At 42.2% G+C, this 21417-nt stretch overlaps 1 protein-coding gene across 1 annotated transcript in view; it reads right to left on the bottom strand.

Moving 5' to 3' along the window:
• Window positions 1–21417, bottom strand: part of LOC103208437 (E3 ubiquitin-protein ligase TRIM22-like) — a 79948-nt gene that overhangs the window by 47443 nt on the left and 11088 nt on the right. The window contains 5 exon segments of the mRNA XM_007954148.2: window positions 3379–3401; window positions 5226–5456; window positions 6304–6399; window positions 6993–7473; window positions 19186–19201. Of these exon segments, the coding sequence (XP_007952339.2) occupies window positions 3379–3401; window positions 5226–5456; window positions 6304–6399; window positions 6993–7473; window positions 19186–19201 (847 nt within the window).

Genomic DNA, 21417 nt, shown 5'->3' with positions numbered 1-21417 from the left:
TATATATATATATATATAAGATTTTATATATATATATATAAAATCTAAAACAGTTGGAATATTGAAAGCAGTGTCTGGGACCACAAAAATAAGATTTAATTAGTCACCTGTAGTCACAGGCACAAACTAGTCGCATGGAACATTGACACATTATAATTTTCAGTAATAAGTAGAACAAATATTTAATATGAAGTTGAGACAGGTGGCTTACATTTAATAATATTTAGATTTTTACAGTGATTTTAAGTATTAGGTACAGCTTTTATCACAAAATGATTTTTAGAAAATAAGCACAACCATTTAAGCATCTATTCAGACTCAGACAATCTGGACACAAAACTTCCACTCTTGGTACATGTATTATTTATACTCTTTTCTCCTTAAATTTTTTATGAATATGGACATCATGGATAAACTGACACAGTGCTAATGACTTATTATTAAGGGAGTGACTCCTATACATAGTCTATGATAGAAGATGACTGACAAGCTTTGCCTCATCTCAGGTAAGTGACAGAGGAAATAAGGGAGTTAAGAGTTGGCAGAGGGATTACCCCAATTCTGTTTTTTTAGGAAAGATTAGTCATTTTTGCTTGTGAATATGAAAAGTGTTGAATTAGGATTCTCTCCTAATCAAATAAGATATGGGGAAGTATAAGGCACAAGGAAAATTGTACATTCTGTTGATGAGTGAGGGACATTTACAAGGGACGAAGGGACATAGCAAGGAGATGGTCAGAATGGTGGCCATGTGATCCAGGTGCAACAGACGGTCTCAGGGAAAGGGGCACTCCACAGAAGTGCAGAGGGTGAAAGATGGTTCAGGAGCTAGGTGAGCACAGGGACATGGGAACTTTACATTTCATTGGATGGAAATAAGGACAAACAGTCTCAGGAAAAGAACACTTAGAGAATTTGTAGATGAACCCTGGGTTTGTGACATTGAAAAATGAGACTGTACGAGACTCATAGTCTAGGAAAACACCAACACAACGGGGAGGAACAGTTAGAGAAAGGAACAAAACTTGGGGATTAATGGAAGAAGAGTTCTCAAAAGCTCTGTACTCAGATTGATTCTGTAAACCTATAACCCAGTAGCCATTCTGAGGTTGATATTTGGAGTAATCATTTTGAAATGCACCTGATTTTGTAGGGGATTCAGTAATTTTGTAATCATATACCCCCAGGACCCAGGCACTTTTCCCAGATACATCCACTTCCCAGTAGTGTTTCCCTGATCTAATATACAGGCAGCCCATGACACCATAATCACCATTATTATCATACCAAGATTTAGGTACAATTCTTGCTTGTCTTCCATCGTATGAAATGGCAACATTCGAAAACGGGCTGATTGGTTTCAGTCTCATGTTTACTGTAAGACAATTACAGGGTAGAAGGATATGAAGTAGATTTATTTTTTATATGAGGAGGGGGATTTTGAGAAGCCAGTGACAGAGAATTGGAAAGAATTTTGTTTAGGTGTCATAGGGAGAGGTAGAATGCTGCGGAAATGTAATATGTAGTTGTGTACTGGGAGAGGACACAGGGCATCAAGGTGTGAGATCTACTAGAGCATACACAATTATGACAGGTGACAAGAATGGGGTAGACTGAAAATTCTGTGATTTCTCCTTACCTGAGTAGCGTTGGGCATTTTTCAGCTCTGAAATGACAAAAGACACCCTGATATTGAATATAAGCCAAAGAATCAGCACTGAAATCTATTTTCTCTCCAGATTAAGAGAGGGGAATAATGAGGCAACAGACTTATAATTGAGAGGAAGAGACACCCAAACATTCCCCTTTAAATATGACCACATCATGAACAAACAATATCTCTCCTTACTCATCTCTTCTGCACTCTGTCTCTGATTTAGCCCCTGCCTTCATAAGAATCCTTACTCATAAGAACCCCACATCCTTCTGGTTCTTCTGACCTCTAAACATTAGCAGCATGTTCTTCAGTTCTGGAGCTTGGAATACTCTCCTTTGTTTCTTGGGAAAAGTTTTTGACCTCTTCGCGGTGAAGGTCTCACTCCTAGGGAAGACAAGAGTTGACTCCCTCACTTTTGACCTCATGTCCCTTCAACACCAGTGCCTCTTCCCACCCAGTTGATGTACTTGAGTACTCAATCTTGAAGAGCCTGAGAGAGGAGAAGGGAAACAACTGACATGAAAGCCAGGAGACATGTGCTCATGTCTACCTTCCCACTGTCTCTCTGTAAGACCTTGAGAAGGCTAACCTCTCAGGAGTATAGTTTCTTTTTTCTAAAATAATTAGCCCCCTCTCTCACCTTGTAGAAATCATATGGAGTTATGTGAAATAATGGATTAAAAATTAAGAAAATCACTTTGCTACCTCTACAAAATAAAATTTAATGTGTGGAAATTCATTGCCATAGATGTAAGTTTCGGGGGAAATGATCAGAAAGTGACGTTACAGAACCCGTCTCTTTGGGATTTGGGACATATGAAGTATGGCGATCCTATTTGATGAGTCCCAAGTGTCTTCAAAATCTGATCCTTCAGTAGGAAGGCTCTCACAATAACATTTGAGTTTTCAGGTTCTTGTGGGAAAAGTTACAAGCACTTGGGAAGGGAGAAGTTATAAACTAAAAGGAGTCTGAAAATCATTTGTGATGAGCTTGATGCTTTCAAGTAGTTGTGCATTATTGAACATAAGGGGGTCACCTTGCCATACAGCTTCCTAAGGTGACTAAGATTGCTCAATTATTTGTATCAGGGCCAAACCATTATTCCCCTTGTCTAGAGTCTGTTTTTGACAATCTAAAGGAGAAATATAAAGAATTTGTTGCCATGGACATTTCTTCCTGCAATAAGGCAAACATCAGTAAAATGTGGGAACTGGAGCTGGATGCAGAGACAAAAAACCCAAACTCACTGCCATCGAGTTGATTCCAACTCATAGCAACCCCCACTGGGTTTCCAAGACAGTAACTCTTTACAGAAGTAGATTACCCCATCTTCCTTCCATGGTGCAGATGGTGATTTTGAACCACCAACGTTCTGGTTAGCAGTCAAATGCCATAGGTACTATGACACCAGAGCGTCTTGGATGCAGGGACAGAAAGTGATAAAAATGAGTGAAGTCACAGGGATGTGATAGTATAGTATCTGATCCCTACTACCGCCACTGGCTCAACTCTGTGATCTCCCACCACACGAATTCTTTACCATAGAATCTGTTCCATTCTTAATAGTTATGGAACACTCAAACCTGATTTGTGACCAGAAATTTAAGAAAAAAGTTTCTTGTTTGAAGATTTTTCATTCTGCTTGACCATCAGATGACTTTCATGGTTACCAACCTCTCTGTGCAGCACCAAAGGATCATCCCTGGTCACCCAAACATACCTTTTTATGATGTCGGTCACATCCTAGGAGAGGGGAGAAAACCTGAGTCAAGGAGTGATTGGTCCTCCCCATTTACAACATTTTATCTCATTCCCACTGTCATGGATTGAATTGTGTCCCCTAAAAATATGTATCAACTTGGCTTAGCCATGAATCTCAGTGGCTTGGCAGTTAGGCAATGATCCCTGATGTGATAAGCCAATCAATAGTATGAGGATTAGGGTCATATACAACACCTTTACTCCTGTCTCTAAAACCAAACCAAACTCACTGCCATCGAGTTGGGCCATCGAGTTGGATCATCGAGTTGGATCTGACTCATAGTGATCCCTCCTTGGGTTGCTGAGGCAGTATCACTATGGAAGTAAATTGCCCCATTTTCCTTCCAAGGAGTGGCTGGTGGGTTTGAACCGCCAGCCTTCTGGTTAGCAGTCAAGTGCCTTAGGCACTATGCTATCAGAGCTCCTATAGGACATAAAAGGAGAGAGAAGAGAATAGAGAGAAAGGGACCACCAAGAAAGACAATCCCAGAGGGATGCAAATCCTTTGGACTCGAGGTCCCTGTACTGGGAATCCCCCAAAACCAGGAGACACAGAGAAAGCCTTTCACTAGAGTCTGCACCCTGAATTTGGACTTCATAGCCTCCTAAACTGTGAGAGAATAAAGCTGTTTGCTAAAGCCATCCACTTGTGGTATTTCTGTTATAGCAGCACTAGAGTTAGGAGATCTGGTAGCATAGTGCCTAAGGCACTTGACTGCTAACCAGAAGGCTGGCGGTTCAAACCTACCAGCCACTCCTCAGAAGAAAGGTTGGACAATCTACTTCCATAGTGATACCACCTCAGAAACCCAAGGAGGGTTCGCTATGAGTCGGGTCCAACTCGATGGCACATAACAACAACAACAGAGAACTAAGTCAGTATTTGTTACACAGAGAGTGAGATACTGCTTTAACAGATACCTAAAATGTGGAAGTAGTTTAGGAATAAGTAATGAGTAGAGGCTGGAAGAGTTGTAAGGTGCTAATAGTAAAGGCTTAGACTGTCTCGAAGAGACTGTTACTGGAATTAGGGGTATCAAAGACAATTCTAGTGAGGGCTGAGGAAAATTGTAACACCAGAGACGGCACAGATAGTGAGATGCAGTGGCAGAAAAATGGCACCAGCAGAACCAGGAGACCCAGGCAGGAGCCAACACACGGAGGAGAGAGCAAAAACCTTTTGTTTATCTGAGACTAAGAGGCATGACTAATACTAAACACAAGATCACAGATAACAAAAGGAAGATGTGGAGAGGTTCACAAGTAGTACAGACAACAAAGGTAAACACTTTTACATACACAATACTGCACTATCACTAATAACAAACAATCTATAGGAGGATACAAGAAAAAAAGATCACAGATAAATTAGATACAGTAGATCTTCTAATGTCAGTTTTTTGCACTACCCTTCATTATTTAAGGATGATTGGGCTTTCACTCAATATTCATGCATTCAGTTATTCCTAAACCAAAAAACTCACTGCCGTCAAGTCGGATCTGACTCATAGCGACCCCTCCTTGGGTTTCCGAGGCAGTATCATTACGGAAGTAGATTGCCCAACCTTCCTTCCGAGGAGTGGCTGAACCTCCAGCCTTCTGGTGAGCAGTCAAGTGCTTTAGGCACTACGCTACCAGAGTTCCCCAGTTATTCCTACTACTATTGAAATCAAAGCAGGAATGGGACACTGCAGGGCCAATGAAACGTAGTATTTTACCAGAAGGAACCCAGCGACAGAGAAGAAAACTGAAGTTTTCATTTTCCCTGAATGTCAGATGTGGGAGAGGCACCATCCCAAGTCATACCTGCAGCATCGCTATTGGTGACACCTGTAATCGATGTTCCAGATCAGAGATGAGCTCTTCCATCAGCTGGTTCTGCTGGGCCAGTTCATTCTCACCCTCTGCTAGGTTACTCAGAACACTCTCCTCCTCTTTCTGTAGTTTTTGTAGCTCCTTCTCTTCTTCACTGTCCAGGAAACTTCTCAGTTGATTAAAAGCTGTTTGGACATTTTCTCTCTCAGTCTGTATCTGATTCTTTAGAGATGAGAAAGAGAGAGACAGTCAGTCTATGTGGAAGACAGCTTACTTTTCCAAGGTCTAGGAGCCAGTAAGAGAACTATTTTCTCTGGGGAGTTCTCACAGGGAGGTGTGATACAAGCAGGGCAGCAATTTATGAGGCAACTGCTAACTGCTTTACTTTTTCCCTTCCTCATATCCAAAAACAATGACCACTAGTCAGCCTTATTGAGGTCCATCCTGAGCCAGAGTGAGGCCTAGCTTTCACACAGCTGTTTAAGACACTCAGGCCTCCCTGCATTAGATACCACTTCCCCACAATCCTACCCTTAGCTCATTGTACCCTGAGGTTGGAATCATGGCCCATGCCAAATGTCTGCCTTCAGAGGAATCATTGCCTCAAACAGCGTGACAGGAATGGGCACAGGATTCACCAGGCTTCCTCAGCAGAGAGTCCCTCTATATCTCTGACTCCAAATATATGTGTTCATTTGTGACATATTCATTCTCCTGCCCCATCTCTGATCAGGGAAGAGATGAAGAAGTTTTTGTGTGCCATTAAGTCAATTCTGACTCATAGAGACCTATAGGACAGAGGAGAATGCCCCATAGGGTTTCCTAAGCTGTAGTCCTCACAAGAGCAGATGGGCGGGTCTTTCCTCCTATGGAGCAGCTTGTGCATTTGAACTGCCAACCTTTTAGGTAGCGGCCACATGTTTTACCCTTGCACTTGCTCTTAGGTGAAGAAGAATATTAATCAAATGCTATCCATCCAGTCTCATTTACTGTCAGGAAGTAAAGAGGAAAAGGCCTGCTTGAGGCTAGGTCCCTACCCAGAACCCCCTGAACAAGATTCTCCTCTTACCTTCCAGAAAGCCTTCTCTCCTTTAATGTCACCTCCCATTTTTTCAGCTTTCTTCTGCTCCATCCTCAGCCTTTCAAGAGCTGCCTTTAGTTTAGCCTGTTAAAAAAAAAAAAATTACACCAGTGTCAAGCTATGAGCTTTCTTAGTACTTGGATAGAAGGTAAGTTAAGAGAGATACCTGGATGCTCTCAGAAGAGACTATAGTTTGCAGAAGCTGTGAGGTTGGCAATTAGAATCTATGACTTAGAAGAAAATCTGAGGATGTAAATGTATTCTTTAAGCCCCAGGTGACAGAAGTCACCTATGTCTCATCAAAAGTAGCCTTATTCTCTCTAGTCTAGAAAAAGATCCAGTCTTGCAGCACTGAAAGTCCTTTTCTCTTGACTACCAAGCTCCCCATCAACCAACTAGCTGGGGCAATCGGAGTTTTATCCAGATACCCAATCTTCACTCATCCAGTAAATGGTACAAAATTATCTACTTTTGGCCAAGAGTCTATAATCTGGACACACCTATTACTTAAAATGGAATACACAAAAATATCCCTCAAGTCTCCGAAGGTTAGCATAGCATATGCAAAGAAACAGCAAGTTTCAGGTCTGTGATGATAAATTAAAGTAGGGAGGGAAGATGTGGACTGCCACCAAGCATCATTTTCTGAATTGCACTCTTCCATACTGGTCTCTTACCTGGTACCGCTGGGCAACTTCCTCCATGAGGAATGTGTGGTGACCGTGGTGTTCCTGAGACCGCTCACAAAGCCAGCAAATGACTTTCCCATCCTCCTCACAGAAGAGCAGGAGTTTTTCTCCATGGCGCATACAGACATCTTTTTTCTGCTCCTCCAGGGTCACTTTGACCACCTTGAGTCTCTCCACTATGTTGGCCAGGTGCCGATTAGGCCTTAGGTTGTCAGGCTGGTATCTGATCCGGCATATAGGACAGCTGCTCTCCCCTTCTGAGCTGGCCATGGACGTCTTGCTGTTCACAGTGATGCAGGCTTGGCAGAAGCTGTGGCCACAGTCTAGGCTCAGGGGTTCTGTCAGGAGCTCCAGGCAGATGGGGCAGGTCACCTCTTCATGCAGATTCATGAGGACTGATGACTCCATTGCTACTCTTCTCTGGCTTCTTTCTGTTCTGACTCTGGAGTTTCTTCTTGCTCACAGACTCCTGAGTAGCTGGGCCTTTGACAGAGGCAGATTAAAAAATACAAGAATAAGGATATGGCTGTGCAGAAATGGAGGATAGGTGAAGACTGATAAACTGAAATGTAAAAAAGAAGAGAAGAGAAACAAGGAAAGTTCAGTCACCTGAATTAAAAGAGCTTTCAATACTAATTTCACACATTAATCCCAGTTCATGTCTCATAACAGATTCCATCTTTTTTGTGCAAGGATTACTTTTCTTTTACTGGAGAGAAGGAAAACCTGAGGCCCTTCCTAACAAGATCCTGTGTGACACACCATCAATCCTTGCACTTTTTCTCATGTCCAATAAATCCTCAAAATTCCCAGGTGTATAGTAGAACTGACAAGGGGCAAGGTTGTAGTTACTGCTTGGTCACAGCCAGCTACCAAGAGGGACCAAGTAGTTGAACCTGTGGGCTTGGGACCATAGTTGCAGGGGACATCAAGCTCAACTGGCATAACATACTATACAAAACATTGTTCCACCTCCTACTTTGATGAGTAGTGACTGGGATCTTAAAAGCTAGCAAGCTGCCATCTAGATGCAACGATGGGTCTCTCCTCATCCAGAGCAAAGAAGAACGAAGAAAACCAAAATACATGGAAATAATTAGTCCTAGAGACTGGTACACCATCCAATCTGCAGCCTATATGACTATGAGACCAGAAGAACTAGATGGTGCCTGGCTATCATTGTCATCCATTTGGAGGGGGATCTATGTAGGAGATCCTTGATAGAGAGGGAGAACAATGTTGAACAAAACTCAAAATCATTTGGAAAAAAAAGGGGGGGAGGGGGACCAGGTTTGCTGGTCTGATAGAGCCTGGTGGAACCACTGAGACTATGGTCCCTACCTGCCCTTAGGTCTGGAATGAACCCACACCTGTGGTTTCCAGCCAAACAAAAGACAGGCATATGAGTTGAACATTTACCTGCGGTAGATACACTCCTCGGAGAAAACAATCATGGGAGAAAGAAGGGCTGCTTATGCACAGGGAGACAGCTCAGGGGGCAGGAGTGCATGGAGGGATAGATACTGGGAAGAGGTAACTATAGGGAGGAAGTAGGAGGGGAGCTATTGCATTGTGGTAAACTGTGGTCAATGACATGAGACAAAGTATATGTGAGCTGTGGTATGGAAAGTGAATTTGCTCTGTAAATCTTCACCCTAATCACAATAATAATAATAATAAAATCCTCAATAAGAAAAGCACCAACACACTGATGTTTCAGGGCTTTTACACATGATCTTTACTCAGCATGGATGTTTGGCCTAATGTCAGTATTATTCATTCTTATACTGCAGTTAACTCTCTTTGTAAGTTCTCCTATCAGAGGGGCCCACCCTGTCTATTTATGTCAGAACACACTGAATGCAGATGAGAGGAAGGCTCCAACTTCTCTCATCTTCTTCCTGTCCTTTATAGAGAGGAACTTCAATGCAGCCAAGCAGCTGACTCTGCAATGTCTAACACCTATCCCACAGCTGAAGTAACAGGAGACCCTATGTATTTTTCGGTACATATTAGCCAATATGTTTCAGAACTGTGCAATATTTTCAAGGATTACATCATTCCCCCCACCCCAGTATTTTATTATAAAAAATACTCAAATACAAAGTTGTGATGAGTTCAATCTGTATCTTTTTGGGGAAGCATGGAGTCAGTTTCTAGAAAATTTTACATTTGTTAAGTTCATCTCTGGTGAAATTGAAAAGTAACTGCAAAATGTGATATATTTCACTGCTGCTGTTTAGTTGGGCTTGGAGAAATAAATTCTGTATTATGAAAAGTTTTTAGTAAAAAAGATCCATATACTCAACCAGGTAAAAATATGTAAGAAAATGTTTGAAAAATCAGAGCTACAAGACACCAATCATTAGGAGCTTCTGGTGTGTTTCAACTGCTGACCTTTTGCTTAGCAACCTAGCACTTCATCCACTGGGCCACGAGGGCTCCTTCCAGGCAAGTCCAGGGGCTGGGAATTTACCAGAGAGACTATGGAGACCAGAGCACAAAGGACCGAGAGAAGAGCGAAAGGATTAGCCCCTAAAACTCTATTCCCTCTCACGGGCTCTCATCTCTGCTGGCCCTGGACCAGAGGCCTGGGCTTTCATACATTAGGAAATGGGGGGTCCCCATCACAGGCACCTCTAAGGAGGAGGTGGGAAAAGGACTTTCTGCCACTGAAAAAGAAGATATTGGGTGCTCTCCTCGAAGAACAAAATCTAAACTATAGAATAAGAATGGGATGGGGGAAGACTCAGCCTGGAGAAATAATGGAAAAAACCAGAACACTCAGCCAGGAAAAAAACTGGTATTTTTCCTTCACTTTTTTTTTTTTTTTTTTTTAAATCATATACTTATTTAAACATTCGTATTTCAACAGCCTTGATATACATGACAACTTCCCCATAAAGTGGGACTCAAATTATGGTCTATAAATAAATTTCTGCATTTTATTTATTTATTTTTAAATAAAGAGCTGAATATTTCTTCATGCTGGGAAACTCAAGAGACCAAGTTCCCTTTAGCATGTACAGTGTACAGACACTATGTGTGGTATATCCTACCTCCCTTAAAAAAAAAAAAAAAGCCAAACTCACTGCTGTCAAGTAGGTCCTGACTCATAGTGACCCCTCTTTGGGTCTATGGAAGCAGATTGCCCAATCTTTCTTCTGAGGAGTGGCTGGAGGGTTTAAACCACCAGCCTTCTGGTTAGCAATCAAATGCCTTAGGCACTATGCTACTAAAAGCTCTGAAATCTTTTCTCTTACCCTCTCCTTTCCCACTGCAACTGTCTTCAAAGCCCTCAGCAATTCCCCCAGGGATACTCCATCCACCTCCCTCTCTAGTGTGGCCTCTCACCAGTACTTTTGCACATGACCTAAGATACAGGTCTGACCAAATGCAGCTTCCAGACCTTTCTGGACAAAACCCAAATCTCTTACAGCAGCACAGGTGGTCAGCAGATAGATGTAGCCCTGCTTACCTCTCTATTCTCATGGCTCATGGAGCCACCACCTTCATGAAACCCCTTACACTAACCAGGGTCTACAACTTGAGGACCAAAAAGGCTTTTTCATCACCTGGGCCAAGCTATATCCTGATACAGGTGAAATGTCCTTCTCCTCCTCCATGTCACTAACTCCTGCTCATTCCTCAAACTCCACTCAAGCATCCTCTCCTCTGGATGGATTCTTGGCTCCTCCCACAAGTCAGTGCTAGATGCAGCTCCTGTGCACACCTCTAAACTAAGCACGTGACTTAAGTTTCCTTCAAGTCGCCAGATTCTACAATTCATGGATCCTTAAGTATGGACAGGCATGGAATAACCCATGTGGTTGCAACCTGTACTCTCAGAGAGAGGGGCAGTGAACCAAACTCAACTTGCTTTCGCTTCCAAGGTTAATGGAACCGTCCGGTAGGGAGTGGGGTCGTTTTTTTATGTCAACTCTCAGAGAACTACAGCTTCCTGGACTTTTTGGGAATTTTTTAAATGGTTTGGGTTTTTTGTCGCTGTTGTTAACAGCCCTTACCATCAGGCTGCCGGGAACTGGCTGGAAACAGGTGAAATCCTTAACATTAAAAACCCCAAATGTCTCAATAATTCCTAGGCTGTTCAAGTTGGAACTCAGCCCAAATCCTAGTCCCGCCAATCACTCTCGGTTTTGGAACCTGGGCAAGTCCCCTCTCAGGTTGCGCCTCAGTTTTCCCTTCTGCTGAGAGGGGCAGCCTGGGCTTGCAGCCCGAGCAAGAGCGACAGCTGGGCACCGGCCACCATCTACGACACCCGCCGCCCCCCCCCCCCCCCCACACAGATACACACATGCGGAGGCAGGCTATTAGGTCGCGGGGTTTCCCTCGGGATTAATCGTTTGCCGACATTCCCCAATCACAGAGCTAGAAACTCACGACTCAGAAAAGGCCGCGGTAGATGGCTGTCCTTGGCCCTTAGGCGTCGCGGCCTGGCTCCGGCTGCAACCCGCGGTTCCCTGCCCCCAAGGACTGCGGCGACCGCGGCAGTTGCAACGACTGCAGGCCGTGGGACCGCCTCAGCGCGCAGACAGAGCAGCCGGCCTGACGTCTGCCTCCTGCGATTGCCCTTCCTTCACTTCTGATGGTGTAATGGTTCAAGCTCTTGGCTACTAACCAAAAGGTCGGTGGTTCAAATTTAAAACAGAAACTCTCAGAGGGAGAAAGATGAGGCATTCTGCTTCCCTAAAGATTTACAGTCTTGAAAACCCTACCGGGGGTTCTACTCTGTACTATATAGGCTTGCTGTTGCTGTTGTTATGTGCTGTCAAGTCAGACCGACTCACAGCGACCCCTCCTTGAGTTTCCGAGGCAGTATCACTGCGGAAGTAGATTGCCCAACCTTCCTTCCGAGGAGTGGCTGGTGGGTTTGAACTTCCAGCCTTCTGACTAGCAGTCAAGTGCCTTAGGCACTACGCTACCAGAGCTCCCATAGGCTCGCTATGAGTCCGAATTAACCAGAGAACCGTAGGTTTCCTGGTTTTACTTCAAACTTCCCATCTTTCAGACCGCCCCTCCCCTGACTCAATCTGCCCCTAAATTGGCTCTAACAGCAGGAAGCCTGCAACTGCTTTTTTATTCCCTTCAGAGCATCTTCTCAAACTTAAACTCACCAAGCACATTCCACTTTATTTTGCAGAAGTTTCTTATCCACTGCCTCCACCTTCTGTCCTGAGTGGAGAAGTACGAATTCAACGTAGAACAGAGGAAAAATGGCCAGGGGCAGGCGTACTTCGGAATCACACACCAGAGTTCTTAGGGAGGAGCTGAGTGAGAAATGAAAGTGAAATTCTTACAGTCCGGAAAGAAAAAAAGGCGGAAGAGAAACTTAGTACCAATGACAGTGTACCTACTACTAGCACCCCTGGTGTTCGGGTGCCTGGGCCAGCCAGATGCCCAGTGACTACATTCTTACTCCTATCCAGGTGTACCCCAAATTCTGTCTCTATAAACTTAAATGTCCCCTCATGTCCAGAGTTCTACCTGCCCCTCCCTCCAAATGTTGCCTACCATAGTCTAGGAGTTGTTTGAAGAATCTTTTCAAAAACTGTTATTTTTAATAATGCACAATAATTTTTTTTCCCCTTTTCCCTGCAACCTTAGGGAAAAGCTTAGTTTTTTTAGGTCATTCAAACAGTAAAACTGAAATACTTTGTTTCTTGCACAAGTTTTCTTGCCCTATGTTCCATCTTGTTCTTATTCTGAGTGCATTGTTAGACAATGCAGCTAAAGGTGGAGGAGCCCCCATAACTTGGATCCCTGACTGCCACTATGGAGCACAGCAGCCTTCGCCCATTAACAGATGTGGAGATGCAGGGTGCTGAAAATCCACTTTCAGTGTTGAAGCAGAGATATTTTGCTAGTATTTCTTACTTACAGAATAATAAGCTAATTCTTGTTTATAATGTTTTTTTTTTACTCATCTATGTGGCAGGAACTGACAATAAAAGTGACATAACTGCTAACATATTAACAGTTCTCTTTTGTGTTGGTGAAATTTATTCTATGATTGAAGAAACTCATCGTGATGTTCAGATTTAATGATAAACCAAAAAAACAAACCCATTGCCATGGAGTCAATTCCAACTCATGGTGCTGACTCCTGTGTTACAGAATAGAACTGCTCCACAGGATTTTTTTGGCTGTAACCTTAAGGGAAGCGGATAGCCAGGCCTTTCTTCTGTGGTGTCTCTACTTTGCTCTATCATTAGGTTACCCTTTTGGTTAGTGGTTGAGCTCAAACCATTTGTGCCACCCAAGCCCAAAGTTTAATGACACACATCTCAATTTTGTTTTGAGAGGTCGCAGTCTTTCCATCTTTGTTGTCACATATCCTAACATTGTGTATCGGTGTGAGTTTCATGAAAACAAGCAGTGATCTTGTTCCTTATTCTTTATTGTCTCAGACCTACTATGTTGTTGTGGGCTACTTAGTCAATTTTCGCCTCTTAGCAACCCCAAGGGGCAAAGTCGAACTGCCCCATTGGGTTTTCTAGGCAGTAATCTTTGTGGGAACTGACCACAAGATCTTTCTCTTGAGGACCCACTGCATGAAGTGTCTGTTTGTTTGTTTTAATTTTTTTGTGCTTTGGGTACAAATTTACAGAGCAAAATTTGCTTTACATTCAACAGTTCATGTACATTTGATTTCATGCCCCAATTACCATACCCGACCATAACAAACCCTCCTCCTCGCCCATCCCTGTGACTACCCCCTCCCTGCGCCCTTCTTATTAACTGTGCACTCCTCTGTCCAGCTTTCCCCCTATGTGAATGCTGCCCCTCTGGTGCCCCATAGCCGATTGCTCTAAGGGGTGTATCTCCCTAAAGTAGGTTGCTGGTGTAGCTGTTCTGCACGTAGGTCTTTCTGCTGTTGGGCTGAGAGCCAATCCATGGGAATAAGTCAAATGCTGGGCCTGAAGGGTAATCCAGGGCCATAGTCTTGGGGATTCCACCAGACTATCCCACCAGTAATTCTGGTCATTTCTGTGTTTTTGAACTTTGTTCCACATTTTCCCTCCCACTCTATCCAGGATCTCCAGTTTTGAGCCCTTTCTGAGTGGTTGGCATTGGTAGCCAGGCACCATCTTGTTCATCGGGTCTCTAGGTCCATCATATCCTTGGACTAATTGTTTCCAGAAACCTTTTATTTTCTTCACTCTTCTTTGCTTCAGATGAGAACAGATTAATAGTTGCTTCTTAGATGGCTGCTTGAAAGCTTTTAAGACCCTAGTTGCTACTCATCAAAGTAGGATGCAGAACAAGATTTTTATGCACTATGTTGTGCCACTTGAGCTTGGTGTCCTGAGTCAGCAAGCCCAGTGATTCTCTCTCTCAAGGTGTTTGGTTGTCTCCGAGAGGTTACTCCAACTCTGTCTTCTGTTGCTTCTGTAATGTGTGTGACTAATTTTGTAGCACAAGTGCATATGTAAGATTATCTTCAGCTAAATCTATCCTTGGTCTAGGGTATATTCCTGTTTGCCGACCCCCATCTGATCTTCTCACTTGTCTACGCATTTATCTGTAGCCTGGTGTTTGGTGTTAGTGGTAATGCTGTATCTTGCAAATACTATTATTTGCCTCTGTTGTTTATATCTTATGTGCATGTTTCAGTATCCTTCTTTTCCCCAATGTCATCACATTGGTCATGGACTGTTTCCATACCATCCCTTCCCTCACCCAAATCAACATGTGACCCCCAACTAACTAGTCTGAAATTTTCCCTTCCCGTCCCTCCCATCCCCGGTAACCTACAAAGCGAGTTCCCTTCCCTAAGTAAACCTTTCCTTGACTTTTTACAATAATGGGCTCATACAATATTTGTCCCTCTGCAGTTAACTTATTTCACTCAGCATAATGTCCTTCAAATTCATTCATGTTGTGAGTTGATTTGTGTATTCTTCATTATTCTTTAATGTAGCACAGTATTCCATTGTGTGAATGTATCATAGTTTGGTTATCCAGTCATCTGTTGATGGGCATTTAGGTTGTTTCCATCTCTTACCGCATGGGTTTTGTATCATCAGGGTACATTTGATATTGTTGTATAATAGGGAATGAGTGTTAAAGAGATACATATGCACTTTTTTTGTGTGATATAATTTTTATTGAATAGAATATATTGATGATAATGCTTTTGTTCTATTGTTGTTGCAATAAACATAATTGCTGTGATACCTAATAAAAATCTGTTATTGTTCTGATGTCATTTTAACCAAAAATTCTTCAAATCTTACCTGTTTTCATTTATTGATTTAAACATTTTAATTGTTATTTGGATGCAAATTTACAAGGCAGATTTGTTTGATTCTCAACAGTTCATGCACATTTGATTTCATGGCCCTGGTCACAATTCTCAACTATAAAAACCTTTCCTCCCGGTGACTGGCCCTTCCCTGTGCCCATCTTATCTATGTATTGCTGTCTGCTCATTTTCCCTCTATGCAAATGCTTCTCTTCTGATGTCTCGTGGTTGACTGATCTAGGGGGTACATCTCCCTGGGGTAGATGTTCTGCTTGTAGGTCTTTCTACTGTTTGGCTGAGAGTTATTCTACCGAAGTTAAGTCCAGTTCCAGGCCTGAAGGATAACCTGGGGCCATAGTCTTGGGAGTTCCACCAATCTCCATCTGACCAGTAATTCTGTTCATTTTTGTGTTTTGAAGTTTATTCCTCCCACTCTATCTAGGATCTCCAATTTTGATCCTTTTCTGAGTGGCTGGCATTGGTAGCCAAGCACCATCAAGTTCCTTTGGTCTCAGGGTCATGAAGGTGGAGGTCCCTGTGGTCTATCATATCCATAGACTAATTGTTTCCATATGACTTTGACTTTCTTCACTCTTCTTTGTTCCAGATGAGAGGAGACCAATAGCTGCATCTTAGATAGCTGTTCGAAAGATTTTAAGACCCTAGTTAATACTCTGGTAGCATAGTGGCTAAAAGCACTTGTCTGCTAACCAGAAGGCTGGCGGTTCAAACCCACCAGCCACTCCTCGGAAGGAAGGTTGGGCAATCCTACTTCCGTAGTGATACTGCCTCGGAAACCCAAGGAGGGGTCGCTATGAGTCGGGGCCGACTCGACGGCACATAACAACAACAACAACAACAGTTAGTACTCACCAAAGAAGGATGTAGAACAAGATTTTTATGTACTATGTTGTGCCAATTGAGCTTGGTGTCCCCCAAAACTATGGTCCTGAGGCCAAAGAAGTCCTGGTGACTCTCTTCCTCAAGGTATGTAGTTGTCTCTGAGAAGCTACTCCAATCTTGTCCCGTTACTTCTGTATTGTATATGGATATTTTTGTAGCACAAGTACATGTGAAGACTATCTTCAGACAAATTGATCCTTGATCTTGAGTTCCTGTTTTCTTCTTAAGGTTTACTCAGACTTACTTCAATGCCTGCCACTTAATCCATCTTCACCACCACCCTCTAATGCCATTAATTCTTACCTTGCAAAGATTTTCCAAACTAGAAATTGTTAAACATTTATGGACTCAAAGAGGAATCATTGGATTCCTCTTCAATGGGAGATTTAAGAACTAGAGGGGGAACTCAGAGCCCTATGGAGGATTTCTTATTCCATAAGACCTCAGAACACAATTAGCTGGAAGGTGGCCCAGTTTTTCTGGTCCCTTGACAGGCCGATTTCCCTGCTGGTTCTCTCTTCCTCAAATTTAATGCATCAAGGAAAAACTCCTGGACATCAGCCAAGTCATCCCTGAGTTTCTGACTTCCTCCCATATTGTCCACATTAATTTTTTATGATCTCTTCCCATACAGTCCCAGAGGTAGCAAGTCCTCTATGCAGCCCCGGTGCACAACTTGTAGTATGGTATAAGCTTTAACAGTCCAAAGATGCCCCATCTCATTCAACTCTGAAATACATAATGTGTGCTAAGGTTCGAACTTTGGCACAACGTGGGTAAGGAAAACAGAGAAAGAGATGTTTAGCAAAGAAGCAGCTGTGAATAGTGGAGAACATCTAAAGATTGTCCTGCAGGAAATTGAGTGAGGTAGGGCAACTAGCCTCAAGGGAACTATTAGTGGAAAAAAATGAGCAAGAAAGGGTGTTTAAGGGAACTGAAAAGACCTTAATGAAGAGCCAGCTTTTACACCCTCCAACCCCCTAACTTCCATTCAGCTCTTTTATCTTGTCATTTCTTCCATTTTCTTTAGCTACTCTCTGCTCAAGGGCAAGTTTCAGGGTCTTCTCTGACATCCATCCACTTTGGTCTTTTCTTCCTTTCCTATCTTGTTGACCTTTTCCTTTCTTCATGGATGATGTTCTTGATGTCATCCCACAATTCTTCTGGTGTTCAGTCATTGGTGTTCAATGCATCAAATCTATTCTATAGATGGTCTCTAAATTCAGGAGGGATATATTCAAGATCATATATTGGCTCTCGTGGACTTGTTCTCACCTAATTTGGTCATGTTGTCAGAAGGAAACATTCCCTGGAGAAGGATGTCATGCTTGGTAAGGTGGAGGATCAATTAAAGAGGGGAAGGCCCTCAACAAGGTGGACTGACACAGTGGCTGCAACGATGGACTCAAGTAGAGCAAGGATCATGGAGCTGGCACAGGACCAGGCGGTGTTTCATTTTGCTGTGGATAGGGTCGCTATGAGTCAGACACAATTCGATGGCACCTAACAACAACAACAACAACCCCCTAATGTGTTTTTCTTCACATTCAAGAAGTACTTGCACCTCATGTGAACACCTTACACAAGGGGCTGGAGGGAATCTATTGGCTCTCTGGGCCTCAAGATATTGGATCAGTCCACAGATACAAAGAGAGGGAAAAGGATGGATATGAGACCTTTGGAGGTATTGGGAAGGAAGAAGCATTGGCTACGTAAGAGATCTTTGGATTAAGGGAACTTTTATCCTTTGGCCATCACAATCAGTACCCCTACTACAACTTCGTGCATGCCATGTAAACATATTCATGTTCTTAATTATTTTGTTTCCTTTGGAGCAATTGTAAATGCTAATGTGTTTTAAATTTTAGTTTGTGTGCAGAAATACCACAGGAGCCCCAGTTGCCTCCCTGTCTCACTGTAGGATTTTGCTTCATTTCTGAGGATTACAGAACCCTTTCTCCTCAGTGGAAAGAGTGGGGCTGCCCAGGAGAAAGGAAACACTGATCTAAACCATTGTCGAAGAGTCCACAACAGTACTCCTGAACCTTCTTCTATTGTTGTGAAACTAATGTGGACAAACCACCTGAAAATAGGAGATAGTTAGGAAAACAGAGACCAGATTTCCAAGGAAAGATAATTACTATTAAAAAAACAAAAATACCTTTTATCTAGTACATCCAGTTAAAGAGAATATTATAGCTATTAAAAAATTAACTGACTATGAAGATGGGAATAAAACTTTTTATAATGAAGAAATACTCATTATATGATTATATGAAATTTAAAAAGTATTTGTGATTTTTTTCAAATTATTGTATTTCTTTGAAAACAAGTAATTATATTAATATTTAAAGTAAATCAATTTATATTTTTATTAATTTTATCAGGTTGCAGAGAAAGGAAGCAAGAACAAAATTAAGAGACATAATTCTAGGTCATGCTTATATGTTATCAAATGAGGAACTTATTAAAATTCTAGTTCTTAATTTCCATAATATTCCTATTAGGCAAGTATCAATATTTTTATTTCTAATGAGAAACTGAATCCTTTAAATAAAGGATTAATAAATTAATAAAGGCCAGTAACGACATCAGGATGATAACAGAATTCTATTTGATTTTAAAGTCTAGGGTCTTAGCTGTCTACAGCATTCACTATCATGTCACCAGCAAGAATATTCTGATCATGAAGTGGTTCAACTTTAGTTTTAGCCATTACCATGATCTATTCCTGCTCATTTATGGCTACATAGATTGAGTGTATCAATATATACTTCCTGGTATTAAGGTTTTTCTATGACGCTCCAGGTTTCTCCTGAAAACCAGCATCTCCTGGGGTCTCTCTTATCCCATGATTCTAGAGAATCTGGCTCCTGTCGTTTCTTTGGAGGTGCGGTATACAGAAGAGGGTACCAGTGCTGGAGAAACACAGACCCAGCACTACCTTATTTTTATGCACAAAACATGTACATTATGCTTTTTCTTTGCAAACTGTATGATGCCCCCTTGCACATATTTCCTGTGAGTGCTATAGGTGTTATATGTGCGTGCGTATTACTTACATGGGCATGTTATATGCAGGAAAAAAAGCAGTAATCCTGCCTCCTCCACTCATTAGTGGTTGTGGTGGTTATGTGTGTCAACTTGGCTGCACCTCACTGAGTGGCTGGGCAGCTGGATATAGTTATTCCCCATGATGATATTGGTAATTGACTCCATGGTGTAATCTATTGGAGCAACTGAGTAGCTGCTTTTGGGTATGTCTGCTTCCTGTATATAAGAAACAGCTTTGGGAATGGTCTCTAGCTTATGACACGCTTGAAACCTGCATGCAGCTGTTCTGTTGTTCAGTAGCCTGCCATGCTCTGCCAACCTTGGGACTTTCAATAGACTTGAATTAATGGCCTGCCGTGTGGTTTGGTAACATTGGGACTGTGCCATTTTATTTGTCGACCTTGGACTTGTTAGCCTCAGCAGCCAGTAGCTGCTTGAGTGAAGAGATACCTCTAGCTTCAGTGGGCTGGGAGCAAGAGGCAGAGCTGAAACCCAAGGTCAAGGGGCTTTCACACAGCCCCTAGAGCCTGGCACTTTGAACTTAGACTTAAAGCCTCCAAATTGTAAGAATAAATTCCTGCTTGTCCAAGCCATCCCATTTGTGGTATATTTCCTGTCAGAGGGGTACCAGGTAACCAGAACAGTAGTGGAACCTTGGGAAAGGTCTCATAAATTCACATAGTCCTTTAGTTGTCTAACACGAATTTTTTAAATGTATTTTGAAGATTAACTGGGATAATCTACATATTTATATAATTCTATGCATATATACCTCTCTGTGTATGTGTGCATATATACTATTCCAGGCTAAGCACTTTCTTTCTCATTCTACAGGAACAAGATATTGACCCTCTATCTCTATAGCCCTGAAAACTCTGATGTGGGTTCTATGCAGTGGCACAGTCTGCACTAATGTATACTTCTCCAAGAAAATTTTGTGTCCTTGTCATAACGCAGTGCAACAATGCAACACACTGCTGAGTTAGATCCAACTCACAGCGACCCCTCCTGGGTTTCTGAGGCGGTATCACTACGGAAGAAGATTGCCCAACCTTCCTTCCAAGGAGTGGCTGGTGGGTTTGAACTGCCAGCCTTCTGGTTAGCCGTCAAATGCCTTAGGCACTACGCTAGCAGAGCTCCCTTTGTCATCCCAGGTAGATCTATTCCTCACCCTGAGTTTGAAAATGGTGAAAAAAAGAAGAAGAGGAAGAAAAGTTCATTGGAGTGATAAGTACAGTGTTCAACACAAGGAAAAGGTGTAAACATCAAAAGGCTTTCCCATATAAGGTTATCTCTAGACATGACTCCCTTTATTGGACAAATTATGGAAATTCATATGACTGCAGTTTCCTGACCCATTCCCAAAATGGGCCTGAAAAACAGACTCAGTCTTAGAATAAAAAATTCTATAAAATAAAAGAAGAGCTGGAGTGGTCTTGACAGTGGAGTCTGGGAACTTGAAAACTGGTATTTCAGTAGAGACAACTCTCATTTCTCCTGTAAGGCACAAACTTGTTAGCTCCTGTCTATGCGTTCAATTGCAATTTGGTTAAATTCACTGCCTCCTAAGTTTCCTATCTCATCTTTCGAGTTGCTGTCCTCAATCTGATCCCATAAATATAGATCTTAAAACAGTACAATGCTCAAGACAAGCATTCTTTACTAATTAAGCTAAACTACTGTTCGGTTTTTGAGACTTCAGAGATTACTTTTGTATGGGATTTAAAATTTAAAGATTATCTCCAGGCAATAGTTTGAGGGTATTCATCCAGTCTCATGACTCCAGAGTATGTATTCCATGAGAATTTGAAATTCTGTTATGCAGTTTCACATGTTAATAAAAATTTTATGAGAACAAAGTAATTTTTTAAATCCCATTAGTTAACTTTTTATATATCAATTATTTGCTTCTTATCCCTCCTTCACCAGAATATAAGCTCTTACATGTATTTATTATTTATTATATATTGAATAAGGAGCTCTGGTGGCACAGTGGTTAAGCATTCAGCTGCTAATCAAAAGGTCAGCAGTCTGAACTCACCAGCTGTTCTGCAGGAGAAGATGAGGGAGTTTGCTTCCATTAAGATTTATAGCCTTGGGTGGGGACCAGGTTTGCTGGTCCAATAGAGCCTGGTGTAACCACTGAGACTATGGCCCCTAGCTGCCCTTCAGGTCTGGAATTGAACCCAC

Source organism: Orycteropus afer, unplaced genomic scaffold (assembly GCF_000298275.1).
Source record: "Orycteropus afer afer isolate SDZICR_OR568_19922 unplaced genomic scaffold, OryAfe1.0 scaffold00014, whole genome shotgun sequence".
Lineage (NCBI taxonomy): Eukaryota > Metazoa > Chordata > Mammalia > Tubulidentata > Orycteropodidae > Orycteropus > Orycteropus afer.
This window is presented reverse-complemented; position numbering and strand designations above follow the sequence as displayed.